This window comes from Varroa jacobsoni, unplaced genomic scaffold (genome assembly GCF_002532875.2).
Source record: "Varroa jacobsoni isolate VJ856 unplaced genomic scaffold, vjacob_1.0 contig00206, whole genome shotgun sequence".
Classification (NCBI taxonomy): Eukaryota; Metazoa; Arthropoda; class Arachnida; order Mesostigmata; family Varroidae; genus Varroa; species Varroa jacobsoni.
This window is the reverse complement of record NW_019214427.1, coordinates 71634-90535: the sequence shown is the minus strand read 5'-3', so window position 1 is coordinate 90535 and position 18902 is coordinate 71634. Positions and strand designations below refer to the sequence as shown.

Genomic DNA, 18902 nt, shown 5'->3' with positions numbered 1-18902 from the left:
TGCAAATGCGCTTATAAATAATACGTACGCTAGCGAAAAAGTATACGTACGGACGTAGATCATTACGGTGTTCTGTGTCGTGGATGAAAGACACACTGTGAATAGAAAAAGCGCGCGCTAGTATTATGAGTGGAAAGTCAATGTTTAGTTATTATTCCATCGTATACTTAATACAGCAATACGAGGGAACGGAATAATTTATAATTTCGTCAATGGAACGCTGCTATCAAAATGCTATAGGTAAACGCGCTACAATTCAACCGTTGATACTTAACGATTTGATCAATGAATACTTGATATTAACATGTGAATGTAATATGTAGGTGTATTATTTATAGCTTACGAAGTAAATGTAATATAATTTAAGCCACGCATGAGACTACGTCAAAACAAAAATCAATGAAACCCATATCAAACGAAGTATTTTTATTGGCTAAAAAAAATTGTTGCCTACTATTACATACACATACACAGTGTAATGTTGAATATTGGTATGAAATTCGCTCAGGCTATCTGATATCTATCAGGTGATCCGATGTAGCTGTAGGATATCTAAGGGAAGACCGAATCTCTGCTCGTTTGCTGAGGTTCTTCACTTTTATCTGAGGTGACACTCGAATCCTACCTTGTATAAAGTAAGAGAATTCGATGTTGCATTTACAACAGCTTCATTGTATTATAGTAGCGGGTAACGGATATTCACTAGTATACCTGCAGGTAAACTTGTAGGTTCCACGAGGACATTGCATAAACGGGGCGCTTGCGAGTCAGATACTATCGATTCAACTTCGGCTTCTAAATTGCCCAAGCTAAAATCGAAGTATTCATTGATAGATTGCTTATTTTATATGTAATATAACGGACGAAAGCTTGGTAACGCGACCCCATTCTCAAGTCAAAAGGATTTTTTTAACAGACCGTTTAGTAGAAAATGACTCCGCACAATGTGATCGATAGCGCTGGATACGTTGACGAGGATTGATTTATCCTGAGCTAAACTTCGAGGAACTGGGCTTCTTCGAACCCGCTTCGTAGAAGAAGTTGGCTTGCTTTAAATTGACTCTACAAACTCCGATCCCTAGAAACAAATTTCCTGCCGTAAGCACAGCTTTGCACCTCTCCTTTATTCAGGTATTTACGAACCGCTTGAATTTGTCAGTGCAACAGTCGAATGATATCCTAACACAAAACACTATAATAGTTTATGTGCTTTAAAATGGCTAGACTTTTCGTAGGAAAAACTTCAAATTAATCTTAGCTCGCCTCGCTTAATAATGATGCATATAAAACCGTTAACGCTATATATCGATCCATGCTTACTTGGTATGACCGAACGCTGGCGTTTGAATATAAATTAATCTCGAGTCTCGGGCAAACTGATCTCGAACAATGACGACTGGAAACGAATACAGTGTTAGAACGTAGCCATAATGATGACAATCTTCATAACTTCGAAAACTGCTGCTGAACTTCGTATATAATAGAGCATTAGCATTTTAAATAACTACTTGGTACACGCGCTAAGTCACGTGTCCTCGTGTTGTAGTTAACATCAAACGAAACTTAGCCCTTCCCAGCCATATAATAGAAATCATCATAATAATAATAATTAAGTTGTCCAATTGAATTTAGTGATTGTCCATAATAGAAAGTAACTGGCACCTGACGTTCTTCAACGTTCGCCTTTTCTAAGAATAGCTAGAGGGACATAGATTGAAATATATAGTGAATGCATTGAGAAGCTGTCGTTTTCCAGTACATTCACAATGTTTATGTAACGGAACGCGTGTCTATAAGCATCGTGTTTCTTATTTTTCAGTATATACTTATATTTGAAAATTCTATTTTCCTCACGGCCAATCTACATTCGATTGAGAAACATTATCGACCTAGCAATGGGTAACTGTAGTCTACATTGATAGATGCGTTATTTGTATATCTATATATGCAGTCGCCTAGCTTCCTTCAAGTGTCGCTGGACCTTGCTAATAAATGCCATACCGTCAGCGAGTTATACTCGCGCAGAGCAGGTACCTATCGAATACATTTAGCTACATCTATTATAATTCGACGAGGCTATATGGTGCGGTATTTTTTTGCGGGGTGGGGATCATCTTCTTTATTTACATTTTCCATCGTTCTATATACACCAACGCATTATATATAGCGCTACTGTCTGTTACAACTACAATGATTTTGTCGTCCTGCGTTGATCTGTTGATTCCTGTTCTTTCCTTTCGCTAACACGCGCTACTGCTATATATAATTCATTACTTATACTCATTACGTATACTTCACCCATCGACCCATACAAAACGTATCGCAACCTTTGCGATTAAGGTGGCGCTTCAGTCGGCTCTAACAAACATGGCGCCACATCCAGCTACTTTAATGCTGACTATGTGTTTATCACAACGTCTTCTAACCAACAAACATTGAGGAATCGTTTGGAACGACGGAATTGAGGAACATGAGGAACGAAAGTTTGTTAAAGTTACAAAACGACACACTAGGTTCTGTTTACCAATAAGCACGCCTAACTGAATGCGACATGAGAATATAGTAGTCGATCGTATTGTAAAGTTAACTTCACCTCACATATACTTTACCAGACAATAAAACTAGCGAATAGCCGATACAAATAGAACAGTAAAATGAGACATTGAACTGAATAGATACAGCTTCGCTGAATGCGGCTTGGCGTTGCCTATAGCATCTTATTATAAGCTCACGTTTTCGCATCGCACTGCTGCAACTTAGATGCCACACTGAGCCAGCCAGTAACTTAAGACGGTCGCCGATGGCGTTGCGCGGTATCGGACTGCATAACGTTTCCGTTTATCGTTCTATGTATACTAGTTCTTTGTGTGTTTCTGAATAGATAATATGCGGCCTGACTCCTTCGCTTTGACTGTGTTTTACTCCGCTGTCTTCTCTATTAAGGGCGGTAGAGGCCATCAGCTGTCAGATTACTGCCCTATTATTGCCTATGAACTGAGCCACTTCCGTACACGGTTTAGCTGGTCGGTGCATTACTAGATGCCACTGGGCGAGACACGGCTACTCAGTCGGCGATCCCGCAAATCTGACGAACATCAACCGTGTCCAGAAAATCCTCGAAAAGTCGGCGACGAAACCTCATCAAGTCAGTTTATGCAGAATCCCAATATAGAGTGACTAGTAGCTTACAAATAGCCGTTTACGACCTACAACAACATCAACAAGCTCCTTCGTTGGGCTATGGGTGCATGACTATAATTGGCGACGATAATCCAATGACTCGTAACGGGGGGCTTCTCTCTCTTCGTATTATGTCGACCAATATAAACAGCCCGACATTCGAAACGAGCCCACCGTGTGTGTGTGTTGTCTGATAATAAACAAAGACACGATTTATGAATGCCACTGCAGATGTTATAGCAATGCCTTACTCTTGAGCTGGACAAATGTTCTGTTACGTAGTAATATAATTGTTACCTATTCTCGATCTTCCTCACCTCAAATAGGGTATGATGGTTTATTAAGCGTACTTCATATGATAGTTGACAAGCAGCAAAACAATATGAGCGAGGATATTTACGTTTCTTGATTACAAATCTATGGCTTCGGTTTCTGGTCGTTGTTATCCAGCTATGGCCAGCAGCGACATACGCTTGTTTATCTATAAATATGCGCTAGAGATAGCGGAGTATATCTAAGCTTTAGTTTCGTTGCCTTCGGATCTTCCGAATGACGTTTTATAATTTCCTATAAGCTATTTTTATCGCTGTTATTGGTGGAGTCATATTTATTGTTTTCTAGTGTAAAATCTAGCTAATGGTTAGCTATCTATCTTCAGTAATACGTAATAGTAGAGTTATTTTAAGTTCTTCTACTCTGAAGCGTGCAACACTTTACCAATCGTTCATCCGAAATGCTTTCACAGAATTTAATGTTTGAATAGCTTCTTCGAGATGATATTCGAATGGCGTTTCTTCATAAAGCATGCACCATTGGCCATATTAATCAAAGAAGACTAATAGTAAAACTACTACCAATATGTTTTAGCTGCCGGAAAATGTACACAAATTTATATTGCTTATAACAGATGTTGGCCGTCATAACGGATAATTATCCATATAAGTGTCATTTATTATCTTTGCTTCAAATGAAGATAGATAGCCCATATCTTCGTGCTCTGGCTCGATGATAATTACGAAAAAAAAGCCAAATATTTAAAAAATGCTAAATAAATTTTAAACTTTTCAAATATCGGAGACCGCAGTTCCTGAGAAGACTATTTACACAAGGACTAATTCCATAGTAAGCTTTATCTACTATAAAAGTTACAAAAAAAACCTCTCTTCCTAGCAAAACGCAGATTATATATGTGTGTGTTGCAAGTTCCTACCGCATGTACATAGGCAATTTAAATTGCTCATGTTATTAACGACAGGAACCGCAGGAAACTGCACGCGGCAAATGTCGTGGTGCACGCAACCAGTAGGACTAGTGGTTCGCGGAAATTGCTAATGCTCAGGTAATAATAATGTTGTTTGCAAATGGCAGGACCAGTCAACTCTTCTTCATTTTCAATAATGCCTAGACGCTTCTTTCCACAATACCTAGCTCGGATGTCGGGCAACCTGTTCGTGTCCTATTTTCGTATTGTTCCTATTACTGTTATCACGCAAGTTTTACACGCATGTCTTTTTGAAGAATTTTTAGAGTGGTCGAGCCTGATATGATTTCCCGGCCTCGTTTTGCAATAAGAAATACAAGTTCAGTTGGACTCGCCGCTTATTATAGGCCCAGCATTCGCCTTACGCCTTGCAACAAAACCATCCGACAACCAAATCGAAGGTCCGCCTTGTGTGATATCTACGTTTTTTAGCGCTCGATTCGTAACCTAATTTACGCACGTTTTTCGGCCTTATTATTTTGTTTTATCTACGTTTTAGTATGCGTTTGTATCCTGATCGACTTGCGACCCATCTAGAGCTGACGACACGGTATTTTACGTCGGTTATGGTTCTTGCTGGATATACGATACTGTTCTCTGTCACTATTAGCTAAAAATGTATGTTAGCCTTCTAGTTGTGTGCGTGTATGTAGTACTATACTTTGTTTTACATGCTGCGGTCGGTGTCTACCCGACGACGGCAATGGGCAATAGTGAGTGCACGTATCACCATCTATTGTAATGGACTTCCAATGTCTCTCTAATATTATCATTTTTGTCGCCATATTATGACTACGATCATTACTATATATAATTATTTGTTGTTACCGGAAGCTTATGTACATCACAACTCTCCAGATCACAAACGGTAGCTTGGTCTAGTGCACACAGATCGTATCGCATAATATTGTCGCACTGAAGATCGATTAGACGGGGAAGCGAGCATTAAAGCGAGAGCTTCACCTTCTGAACTTATTATCACCAATAAAATTAGCTCCTGAATGCGTATCGAGAAAGTGCTAGTAGCTGATATAGAACACGTTGAAAATGACCTTCTAATTATGGGCTAGCGTTGTGTTGATTCTTATACAGTTCTAGCATATCATATTATTTAGGCTAAGCGGTTTTCCTTGATCGGATCATTTAGGTACACTTTACAAAACTACATACGTATGAGGATACCAGTCGTAGTATACGCAACTTAAGAACCTGATTAAGTTCTCCATTCGGCCTTACGACTAGCTGACCTAGCTGATGGAAGGAGAAAATTATTGTTGTATATTTCAGCGTGTTAGAATTGCATATATATATATATATATATATATACTTGTCGACTAGCCAGCCCAAACGAGGCAACTTCTATCGGATAGGCGGCGACCGCCGCTTACGTCTTGTAGGCACCCATGCAGACATTGGACAAACACACAGCCTAGTTATAATGCTTATTTATAATACTAATAATAACAACGTTTCATAATGGCGATTTTCGAATACGCATGTATATATATACTAAAACACAGTTGTGTTTACCTATACGTATATAATTGTCCATAACTATATACGTGTTTGGTGTGGTACCAATCGATGATGGCACATGGTCGGATGGATCGTTTGAGTAAAGTTAGTGGTCGCTCGCCAGCGTCCGAATAAAAATGCCTGCCGCCGAAGATCGTTATTGGTATTTGTTGCGTCGTTCTATGTCCGGATCGTATAAAAACAGTGAGGTGAGTCGGTTGCAATGGTTGTATTCGTTATTGTACTATATCTGCATTACGTTTATCCGATACTTTTCATGCGGGTACGAATGTGCCCGTGCATTCTGTGTTCATCATACTATTAATAGGCACGCTTTCATAGATTTCTTCCCGCTTTATCTCGCTTCCCCCAATTTCTTTGCGTATAAACCTCGTATTTCGCTAGCCTCCCGCCGTCTCGACGTCCCGCTTTTATATCTGCTTCCTTTACCATTGCAACCATGTGCATAACTTTGTTGTACTAACGCTATAAACAATAATACTATTATATTATTTTTTCTACTATTATGCAGCATTACTATGTTTGATAGTTGACAATAGTTGTACGCGTGGTGGCTTTTTTGAGGTAGGGACGCCGCTTTGTGTATGATTTGATCCCTTTACTCTCGTACGAAACAGATGACGTACCTACACAGTCCCGCCAATTCGGGGCGTCGCCTTTCCTAGCATCTGTAGTAATTCTTCTCTGACTTATAAGAGACTCACTATTGGCTTCTATTGTGTGACGTAACTCTGCATCAGCATATAGTCACTACATGCATATGGGTGGTAACCTATTACAATGGGGCTCAGTATATCGCCAGTCGTCGCTTCCAACTATCGCGTGTCGCGGGGGTTTTCATCCTGCACAAAATACGTCCAGTCGACAGTGTATAACAGATAGCTGTGGTAACGTTCGTATTTCGCCTCGGCAATCATCGCTTTCGGTTAGTCTGTCGTATTCGTATCGGGCGCACGTTATCGTCGTTGTTACGTATTTTGCTCTGTATATGCACGCTGATAGCATTTCTCAGCTTGACTGTCTGTTGTTTGTGCAAGCCAGTTTATTGTCTGTGTTTATTGTTTGCGGACTTCCGTTGTTGTTGGGTTGTCGATGGACCAATTCAACGTTTCAACAATAAATTGACTGAATGACGGCGAGTGGCAGTGACCTGCAGCGATCTTTGTACACACGGATCGACTACCCTACAACCTGGCAAGCCTTCCCAGGCGGCGACGCAGAGATGGCTTTTACCCGAGCGATTAACAAACGACAGATCGTGGTGGGCAGAACTTTATTATTATAAATGTAATTAACAAACCATCTCTATATATATCGCTGTTTCACTTGAGTCTTTTTGGATTGTACATGTACGCGCGAACATCGAACATTTGGGAAAAAGTAACAGGCTTCGTGTACTGACAACGAATTCAATTTAATGTCACGAGTAAAAAATCAGATCGTTTGTACCTCGTACGTATAAGACTGTCCAAGATGATAATGACCGTTCGTATGGAAGTAGGTTTATCGGGAACAAGAAAACGCGAAGTTCAGTGCGCTTCGGATAAAGGACCTTGCCTATGCTCCGTTTATTGTTTGAACTTCACGATACCCAATAAACGAAGCCAACCTTGCTTACTCCAACGAAACCTAACGTACACAACAGATGCCTTGTTTCTCATAATTATCATTTTCTTTTCCTTGTTTCTTTTTATCCTGTTCGTATATTTACTACATTTAATATACACCACTATTTCTCGTTATCGAGAGTAACTAACGCCGGAACGCGGTACCACCGTCTGTCTGAGCCCTCACTCATATGGCCTTCAGGTGACGTTGCAGAGTTAGCAGTGGGGTTCATCCCTCGACCTGGGCTGTCACTGGTGGGACGGACATTTTTCCTGCCACACTTCTCAGCCGAACGTGATGAGATCTCATGACTAGATGGTGCCAGATTCCTTTTTGGAATTACACAGTCGGTTTTCTAACCGATGGACACCCGGCTTGTGGAGGGCCGCTCGAGATCGGGTTCAGCCTCCTCGGGGATGTCTATCGACATAAACGATAACGGTGTCTGAGGTCCCGGCGACGAGCCATGAAGAGGGCTCGAGTGAACCGACGAACATACCTCGGACGCTGTAAAATTCACCGCTCGATTTTAGAGCCATATCTTATAGGGTTGATACCCTTAGCGAACGGGGCCAAATAGATTATCGAAGGGCAATCTATACCAATAGCAGTAACAGAATCCACTCTTTTTTAGAATTTCTAATTTCAAATCGAAAATTAGCTTCTGCACATTAAGCAAGTAACACCAGTCATTACAATGTAACACATGGGGAGAGTCTATCTTCTTTAGTACAGTTAGTTTATAGCCATTGATTACGAAACGATATCGTCTAATTGATAGCACGATACAACAAAACAAGCAGAACGAATTATATCATCACACGTTTATGCCGATTAACCACAGATAATAAGAACTGGCAAAGTGTTAGGAACAAATTAGATTTGTGATGACAGCGGTTGTCAATCATTCGGAGGGTTCGGGTGTATTTTCAATAGGGCAGGAAAAAGAAAAGGGTCACTATGAATAAAGCCATGCATTTCAGCCTCATCTCTTTCCAACATCATTCATACAACTCTGCGTAGACGTTAGTGCTAGCCTAGATCAATTTCAATACATTCAGTAATAGGTTACTACCATTAGCATTCTACAGATTGTGCACCCCTGTTCAATTCCTGTTTTGCCCTATTATCGTTAGGAGCCAACCATTTGTATTCGTCAGTTGACATTACTGTTGCAAATACTTGTGGCGCTCACGTCCCCTAAGTATCTATATTGAATCGGTCGATAGAATCCCCACGTATAAAGCTCAATTTATGTATACTGTAATGTCTGAGAGTATATACAAAATCTATGTTTAAATTGACACGAAAACATCCTATTTCTACCTGAGTATGTATGCGTATGACTACGGTGGCAATAACGGCAACTAAAATACGCTTGAGGGAACTCAAGGGAGAAGCTCTATAGCGCTTCATTTGACTTCGGTAAGCCAATGTTCTATTGTGAAAACTTTTTCCAATCGTAGTTGTGAGATGCCGTGCAAGGTTTGAGAGCGACGGCTTTGATATCAAGCAGCGAACGTTCTTCCCATATATATATTCGTCGATAGATGATAAGAGGACGGGAGCTTAGAAAGTATATATGTATATATATAAGCATGGTACGGCTCAGACTCAAGAATTTAGATCGGAAAAATGGTTCCGGATGCATCTGGAACTTTGTTGTACGTATGTCCGCCGCGATTTCGCCGTCGATCAGCAATCTTTGATAACCTGTTCTTGGAACAACTGCTCTGTCGACCTTCGCCGATTTGTAACATGCTGTCTGCTCCAGCCAAAAGCAAGTAAATGAAGGCGTTGGAGCACTATACTTGTAATCTTTAGAGCAGCTTTTCTAATGAAGTAGTATCTTTATCTTTTGTATATATGAATTTTGTAACCGGTGCCTCTTTAAATAGCTCACTTAGTCGTTCTTTCTTTCTACTACTAATTGTCCTTAGGGATCACCGAAGAGAATCACTCTTATCGGCGTAAATCCGGATGTACAACTTTCTTCTGCTCACTGCGCATCTCCGTTTTTCCGCAGTGGATTCACACTCACTCGATCATATCGGTGCCAACAATGGCTTGTCTATCTTGTGCATGGAGAACTAGTTCGCTACCTTCTGTCGACCGCGTCATTGAACGCAATTGTCGCTCGGAGCTCAGCTTGGGACGATCTCGGGGGTTTGACGCCTAGGAACGGCTTCCGGCCCCATGTTGCTAAACTGCTAATGCATTATGCACAAATCAAGACAGCGTGGGCAAATCTGGGCATGATCCGATGCCGTCAATGTGTGAGAAAAACGTGGAAAATGTTCGGTAGTGGGCAAGCGATCGGCAGCGTCGAGGACAGGGACCAGTAGCGTCCGCTGCTACTGCAAAAGCAAAAGTGAAGCCAGCGACGAGTCTACAAACACCCTTTCTTCAAGTCGATGTTGCCTAGCCAAGCGTTCGTCTGCGCCGCTGTCGGATGGAGTTACAAACCACTCAATGTTAATTCCATGTGCTACATATAGATGTAGAATTCGAGAGCACCCCAGACCTCTGTGCGAAGAGGTATGAATGGAGACCATCTTCCCTCGCCTTTCGCTTCCCGCTTGTTGGTTCGGTCATCCTCTGATACTATATGCACCTTAGCATCAATTACTATCGGGTAACTATTAATAAAGGCTGTCTAGCAAGGAAGTCAAACAGAAGGTCAACACACGAGCCAATACAGATACGACAAAATAAGGAACATGGCAGTTTACGGTAGAGCGCAAATAACAGAGCTAAAAGTTAAAACCGATGGCAAAAATGATCATCTCGTTAGTAACGGTAGCGCTCATGAAGCCATATGCAGCATATTGACGATGAATCGGATGAGGCTAATATTACTTCACTGACATTTTGTAATGATTTGTCTACGAAAAAGCTTGAAAAATATGGAAAATAACTAATCCGGGTACTGACGTCGTCACCTTTCGACTCGACATGAAGTAGTTGCATGCACGCTAGCTGGATTTTTCATAGTACAGAATAACATTCAGATTTTGTTTCGTGCATCGAAACTAACTAGCCATATGTAAACAATTATTCTACATCCAAGTAAAATAAAAAGGAATGAACTTTTACAGCGTAATTTTCCTACACTTGTGTAAATTGTACGCTATAACAATTTGTGATCCGTCTAATAAATGTCGATGATTCCATTAGAGAATACTGCCCTATATATCGATTATTCTGTGAGATTATGGGTGCTTGCTTCTTATGACAACTAAATCATAGAATCTAAATAAACGACATCGTTCGTTAACACAAGAACGTGGCTTTCGTGGTGCGAAGGGCCCTGTAGATTACGGCTTGGAGTTCGTACCTGGGATGTATTCGGCATGCTGGAAGCCCCTTGGGATAATGATGTGCGGATGAAATGCGTGTGACCCCTGGCCAATTATTGAGGAGGCGGCCGAACCGGGCCGTGTACCCACTCCTCCGGAGTAGATCGAAATTTCGTCGGCGTCTCCGTGACGCATCTGCCACCAACTTGCCTAGAGAAAAAAAAGTAGCAGAGTACGTCGCTGATCAATGCCGAACCTTATGGTGAACAAATTAATTTTTTAGACAGACGATTTTTCCCGGCTAAAATGGCGAGTGGAACAGGAAAAGAAAAAGCAGCGAATTAAAAAAAAGTCATACGGTTACTTTCATGCGTACCTTACCATTCACAGTCGTTGTAGTACACCCAGTATGCAGTACGCTTTATGTGAGCAACTGGGAATAAGTTAGATCTTAAAGAAATCAGTGTATAAATAACCATTTATCAATACGTACATGGTCGGTAAGCTGGACAACAAATAGTTAGCTAACTCGTAAATGACGACTGGCGTTTCGTCATGGTAGCCACTATGTAATGGAGCCATTCATATCGTTAAACCTTACGGCTCAGGGAGTCGTGCTATACTAGGAACGATCCTTCATTAACGTTATAAGGAGGTCGGGAAAGTTGCTTGAACACATATGTATATAACAATATTGGCAGTTTTACCCGCAACCGATTTAGTCACTTTGCTTGCCACCAGATGGCCTACAGTGATGGTAGCAATGCGGAACGAGGCGTAACCCTGTCCTGCTAGAGACTGCAGGATTGGATATCGTTGCCCCATCTAAAGCCGTCTCCATCAGGCGGTCGTTATAATTGCTCTATGCGAACTACTGTAGCTATCTGATAGTAATAATGGGGCCTTGACCGTTTGTTTCTACGACGTAATCTCGATAATCTGTTGTAGACCAAATACGACGAAAAAATCCACATGTGGGTTGTGTTTCTAACGCAGTTTAGATTAGTATCGGATAAAATATCGTTCCCGGTAAATACAGTGCAGGTCGAGACATCTGTTTGCAGCCATTACGACTGATTTCTTAATGATTTTGCGTTTCTTCGCATTCTACGTGCGACTTTACGGGATGCTTAGGGAACGAAAAGCGTCTGTCTGCCTATCTAGCCTGTCTCCTATAAATGGTGAAGACCTATTGTGTTGCGCTATCAAATAAACAGAAGCGCTAAACCTTAGAATAGCCAGTACAAATACCACGACAGGAACCAATGCAAATCATTGGTTAACTAGACGAAAACCGCGTATAAACAACAACTTAAATCTATAACAAATGAACTATTTTATGAAATAACACTACACACAGAGATTGGAACAGGCAGACTATTTATCATGTTGACATTAATAATTATATGAATATTATATATTGAGATACGAAAGTCACCTTTGAGACAATCTGGACCCCATTAAACCGTAGCAGCTTCATCCATGTGAGAATTTAAGGTTTACCTTTTCAAAAAGCGTCATTCTATCCAACGGAGCACTATGCTAGTACAAGGCTAAAAATTTTTTCACGGATTTTCCTAAGAAACATGCCGTAACGACAATTTGATAAACCTCACTCTTGGGTTTATCAAATCAGGTTGGGTCTGCCAATTTCCAAACGCTCGCATGGTTTGTTCGCGTACACCACGATCTCGGGGTATCAAACTCCCGAATGCAGGCGAAGCGAGTTGGTGGAAAGGACTGGTTTTGCGGGCCTGCGAATTGCGGAGAGCAAAGACATATTTGGATATGGTTCTCGAGACCTTCAGCCTGTCTGAACATTAGTTGTATAAATGTGATCGCCAATGTCCCACTCGTACTTTCCTGCGGGAAGGTGTTCGCAACACTAAGACGGACGTGAAAGCGATCCCCCCTTCTAATAAATAAGCTTTGCTTGTTTAAGATCTCCCAAGCCAGTATACCTGCATGATGTCCGCTGGCGGTTTTGAAATAATCGAACTTCTAGTCGTCTAAGTCTAGTTTCTTATAGTCGACAAGCTCAATAACTGAATCCCGAGCAAGCCATATTATTAAGGAGATTTCGATTTATCAAGAAAATCCGTTTTTTGTAATTGCCATGTGAAGTCTTTGGGGGATACATTTTATAACGAAGGCAGCTATGTACATGACGGCTCATACAAGACCCCCAAGTATTATCGTTCAGCTTGACGAGTTCATAAGCTTATCTCGAGAAGGCGCGTGTGCTTTTTTGTACAGCGTCGTAACTTCGGGCTTACACGGCTTATGTCAGGAAGTACTTGTGAATTTACAAGATTTGTGAAGTTATTACCGCCGATAACGAATAGAATAATTTTCTCCTGACTTTGCTGGCTCCCTTAAGCTGGGCGGGAAAGCAATGCGGTCATCTCGCAGCTAATTAGTACGTGATATCGATTTTGTCCTATGCATGATTGCAAACAATTTACGCAATGGAAACGCAGACTTTAGATAACAAAATTTAAGCTGTGTTGCGCAACGGCACCACTGAACGATCGGCCATCCTGTTAGCCTTTGCCGATGTTCCCGAAAAAAGGATGAAACAATGGTGTTCTATACGATCACTAAGCAAAATACGCTTCTTATTGACTATGTCATTGACGCTGTCCCAGGTATCCACTGTTTCAGTATTTTGTTCGTGATCAGCGGTTAGTGGCAGATCAGCATGCATTCATCATGTGACCGGTAGAAGCGGTAGAAGATTTTTACGACACTGTTACAGGAACCATGACTCACGGGGGTGCATCCGTCTAGTATTTTTGGCGTATTGGTAGAATTTTTTGTTTTAAGCTCTCTGATAGCCAAGGGTCATAGATGGCTAGCGCAAATACTGTCTGGAACGAAGTAACAAAAGTCTGGACAAGACATCGTTTGAACTGCTTTTTGACTGCGAAGCCGTGGTTGTTTGTCTAAGATATCTCTATTGTGGGCTCTTTGCTATCGTGAGTAGGGTAATAGCGCATTGTTGTTGAGCCGCTACCTCACAAGGTAAGCAGCTGACCACTAACGAAAAGGATTTACATCTGTGTGTTGGATATACACCTCAGTAGCGACAAGTAGAGGTTTAAGATATCCTTTAAAGGCATTGCCTTTAAGAAAGCGATTTTAGCAGAAAGGTAACATCTCCCTACCGCTAACCTTTTCACAAGGCGGATCCGTTTTTTCCAAAGTCGATACTGTTATTAAATGAAGCATCCTAGATACATAATTTTCTTTTCTTGGATTAGATCCCTTTCAACTTAGATACTTAAGACTTAACCTAACCGGATATTACCTTTCATAGTTCAATAATATTGTCATTGAAAGTGTTAAGCGATAGTACAGCGTATGAAAACTTGAAGATATCGGTCGATGAGATATCGGCCAGAAGCAGTGTCCTACGTATGACTCTATATTTCGTTAGAAGTTCAATTTCATCACTAAAAAACTGATGAATTGTTCGTTTGAGGTGTAATATGGGACAGGGCAGCGTCTGTTAGACTGAGTGGATCTAACAAGAGCTAAGTCAGCAAATCGTTGTCTTTTGCCATTTTAGATTTAAATACTGGGAGAAGTTTATAAAAGTAAGACTAATTTTTGGTTGTTTTTATTTTATCAACATTATTCCATAGACGGGCTCCAAGCAGATCGACGGCCAAAAATTGATTGGAAAAAGAAAGTAACCTTTTCTATTGGCTTAAAAATGGATCAGTTTTTTTCACTTCCTGAGAACCAGTTGTAACAGCTTTCAGTAGAATGGCTTGCGTTCTTTACTAGAAAGCCAGATATGCTGCTCAGAGCTGCGTACACTGATCTCATAATGAAAAAGATAATTGTTGACGTTACTTAGTATTTTCTTAGTATCCTTTGTAACGACCTTCTAGTGTCTATGATGCCAATTGAACCCCATATGCTGGATCTTCATGGTCGAATTAACAACTTTCTCTTGACTGAGCCACCAGTGCCTCCGAGGTCACGTATAAGGCGTATTTGAGCGTAAAATCTAACAGAGCACTTGCAGTAAATAGACGTTAACGATCAACGATATACTTATTATTATAAGTAATAAAGTTATAATAATAATAATATAACTTAGTCTATACGGAGATAGATACCTTGAAAAACCCAATAACAATTGACCGCATTGTCTCTTGGTGTGATGGAAGTCGAATAGAGATATCAATCCCACAATGCAATGTCTTAAAGGAAACTTCGAAATCACATTAGGTACACAATGGAAACCGGCTTGCCCATCAACACCTTCAATCTCAGTGCAAAATAAATCCACATATAAGCTATTATATGACTATATAATAGTATATATATAAATATAGGTATAGGCTGAGTTGTTCTGCCGATGTTTGGATGGTCTTTTAGGAAAAAAACGGTCGCTGCACAGCTCAGGCTAGATTTGCGAAATACGCTATTTAACGGTGCGACATTTTCCAAGCCCAAATGATTTTTTTAGACATTTTATTAAAGGGCCATAAAGCGTTCGCAAAACATTTTACCTAGGTCTGGCAGGATTTCTGTGCATGGTCTAAACATAAACGCTACCGTAGACACGATAGCACTAGCAGCACTTCAGTTGCGGGCAATGTTTTTCCTTGTTACGAAGTTAATTCGATTCGAGATTATGTTTTTCACGTATTTTAGTTAGTTTTGGTACATCAAGAAATCCTCAAATTAGCGCTTTTATTAAGGACTGACATAGTAACTCCATGTTAGCAGGAGGCGTTTCAGGGTAATAAGACCTAAAACATTTGCGTATTGTTTATACTGCATTCTGTCAGAGAAACTCACCGGCAACGGTGATGCGCTCGTTTTTCTGTTGGTTGTCCAAAGGTATAAAAACACTACTGCTTTTGCGATGTCCTCTCTACACTAAAGAACAGTGCCAAAGGACTCTATAGCTAGGCGAACTTAGGGGAAGTTTGCCTGTGTGCTCGGATTGTGAGCTGCCTATTCTCACGTCAACGGGCTCAAATGAGAAATTTTTCTGGTAGGTTGAAGCGTTTTTGGTTCCAACTACGTAGCGAACTTCCGTACCTCTGCGGTGCGTCCAGAACTAGGCTTGCTACGACGATATGTTACGTGGATACTTTCTAGGCCTTGTTAGCAGACGCATAATCGCATGCAAGCTATTTTAGGTATATCTAGCGAAATCCTAAGATTAGGGTAGGAATTTCCGACATATTCTATGTTCTACACTCTGTATATTCTCACAACTGGCAATTGTGTTCCTGTGACAATTAAGGCGATGCTGTGACCAACTCTATTAAGGGGTTCGTAAATGTGTATCCTTTGCTATGTTATCAAGTCAGCGCTGAATGTACTAAAGCTATTTAACGAAACGCGAAGCTATTCGTCTAAATATAGAGACAGACAAACACGATGGATGCAAGCTACTTCAAGGTAGAACAAACAATGTACACGAGAGATATCTTCTACTCGAGAAATTTACTTTCTGTAAAACAACACTGCGTGTGATGAATAGATAGTGCTAAAAGAAGATTTTTATACTGAACGCAAGACGAGTTAGGAGCGGGCCCTTGTTCGAAATACAGCTAAGTGTAGCTTTATGGATTCTTCCAACAAATTGCTTACGAAGTTTCCAAATGTTATGAGCTGTTACGTTGTTTATATTTCTACTCAGAGCATTAGCTATTTGCTGTAACTCATTCTAAACGTTGGTGTAAACAAGTGATTTTTACGAAATGAGCTTCGCCTCAGCTGGCAAGGCACGATATCGTTCTCGAGAGAGCAGTATTTGCAATGAATACAGGCGCGTACATGTGGCGCCTTATAGCTTGCTTTCCTCGATGGCGTTCTCATGCCCAGAACATTCGTGCTCGACAGGACGTACCCTATGAGCGGAGGAGGCGATGGTGGGTCTTCGCTCCACCGGGGGCTGTGGGTTGTAGTAGTAGGCTGATCCGACGCGCTGCAGAATAAGGTCGTCAATCTCGACTATGGGAGCCGTCTCTTTAATGCTTTCGAATATTTTATCGTCCAGCTTTACTGAGCGGCAGTAGAACGCAATCAAGAAACACGTGCAACAGATCCCAATGCCTGCGATGGAGCAAAAGCAAATTTGCAGGTTAGGAAGTCGTCTAGAGCCAATAATACCTACATGTCCTTGCGTAGGAGCTTTTAGTCCGGGTAGAGTCTTCTGAAATATAAATAAAATCTTAAAACAATTAAATAGCTAACTGCAAAAATGTTCAGCCCTGCCGTATACTTGCCTATTTGGCCTTCAGGTATCTATTGTTCGGCTTGTTGTATTTATTTTACGTTACTACTTTAGGCACAGGCTTGAGCCGTGCACGCAACCAACTCCCGGCACAGACGGACTATTGGCTTCTTTTTGCATAAAAGTGTAACACTTTTTAATGAAGCAATTAAGGGGCTGTCCGAATAGCGCGTGATAAACCTTCAATGCACAAGACAGTCCCTGATAAACCTTCGATGTCATTAACAGTGTCAACAGAGACAGGCAGCAAAAGTTTTTCTGAGCGTAGCTACAACTACTAAAGACTACCGTAGCGGCTACTATTAGTGCATGCATATATTTGTATCGGAAAGATTACACGTTTTGTCATTTCAAAATAAGCATTGAGTGTACGCATGGAACGCTTATAAAACACAATTCTGATTTAACCATAGTGGTAATAGGAGCCTGCGTGTTCCGGCTTTGTGTGGGCAACTTTTTTTCGCTAGGACTTCGGTTCTGTCTGAAAATAAGCGGAGTAAAGACCTTCAAAATGAAGTTTTGTGTTATCAAATAATCCACATAAATGTATTATCTTTCGTGAAGCTCCTGCCGTTATGAAGCTGCGTCTTCTGGGACAAAGTGTTACGTTTTCACTTGACTGAAGGTTAACACACACACAAACAATTCTATGGAAGTAAGTTAAAATCTATTAGGAAAAACGCCTCGCTTACCAAGTGCTTACTTAGACGAATGGAACATTCTGTATAGTCTGAATAGTACAAATGCAAATCTAGAATACTTCAGTGGTCAAAATGCCGCTTACCATGTTGCAAATACACCTACACAGGCGATATTTTCGACGTTTATATCAGACGTAATGCTACCTTTTCATAACAAGAAATAAAAACATCTCAATGCTAAAAATAGTTGAAACTAGTTTCTGTGACAAATTCAGATATGCCATTGTGAAGGTAACTACATGTCTAGGGCATATTGTTCAAATACTGGGCTAAATTGTTTATGTTCTTCAAAGCTCGAAGAGACTTCATAGTGCTATCATAGTTGGTTCTATACTGAAACCGATATACACGCTAATTCTCCGTCGAGTTAAGTTATACAATCTAACATGACGACCATAACAGAGTGTCCTAAAATCGGCAAAGGATGGCGACAAGCTCATTCAATAGTAAACATAATGAAAATTACAAAACAAATGAGAAACGTCTTAACAGTACCCCATATACAAACTTGTTTGGACGACTGCCAACTAATATGGCTGGCTGAAAGTTCTGCAAAGTATAAAAGATCAGTGACACAGGCCTGATCCAACGGCTTTAACATGTCTACGTTTGTTTTCTGTTCACCCAGATTTTTAACAATATTAAAGTTTGGTGTTAACTTGTTCTATAATAAATAGTCCCTGCTTAGATTACAAGAATTAAAAAAAAAAAAAAAAAAAACGGATAGTACTTATGTCAATTTGTTTCGAGGTTCGAGAAACACAGGAAATGTCGATGATAGATTAATTTATATTTCAAGCATAGGAAAACGTGTAGAGGTTGAAAGCTGCCTTTGGACTGATGACTTGAGACGATGATAATTCATTGTATCTAAAGCAGGTTGAACATCCGTTTAGGGAATAAGTAAACTATCTAGATAAATCTTTGCGACGAACGCTATATTTTGAAAATTCTGGTACAATCTCAATTGCGTAGTGTGCCCCTGAATACTGGCTTCAGTGTAAAAAAAAGCCCAACCAGTTTTACAGTACCAAGAAAACGATCACGAA

The 18902-nt window shown here is 40.6% G+C and overlaps 1 protein-coding gene across 1 annotated transcript in view; it reads right to left on the bottom strand.

The window, feature by feature from the left end:
* Positions 1–7646: 7646 nt before the first annotated feature.
* The window catches only part of LOC111270925 (uncharacterized), a 28421-nt gene continuing 17165 nt past the window's right edge, over positions 7647–18902 (bottom strand). Inside the window, exons 2-4 of the mRNA XM_022851408.2 lie at positions 16766–16971; positions 10923–11094; positions 7647–8092 (exon numbers count right to left, since the gene is read on the bottom strand). Of these exons, the coding sequence (XP_022707143.2) occupies positions 7941–8092; positions 10923–11094; positions 16766–16971 (530 nt within the window). The 3' untranslated portion in view covers positions 7647–7940. The remainder of the gene's footprint in view (positions 8093–10922; positions 11095–16765; positions 16972–18902) is intronic.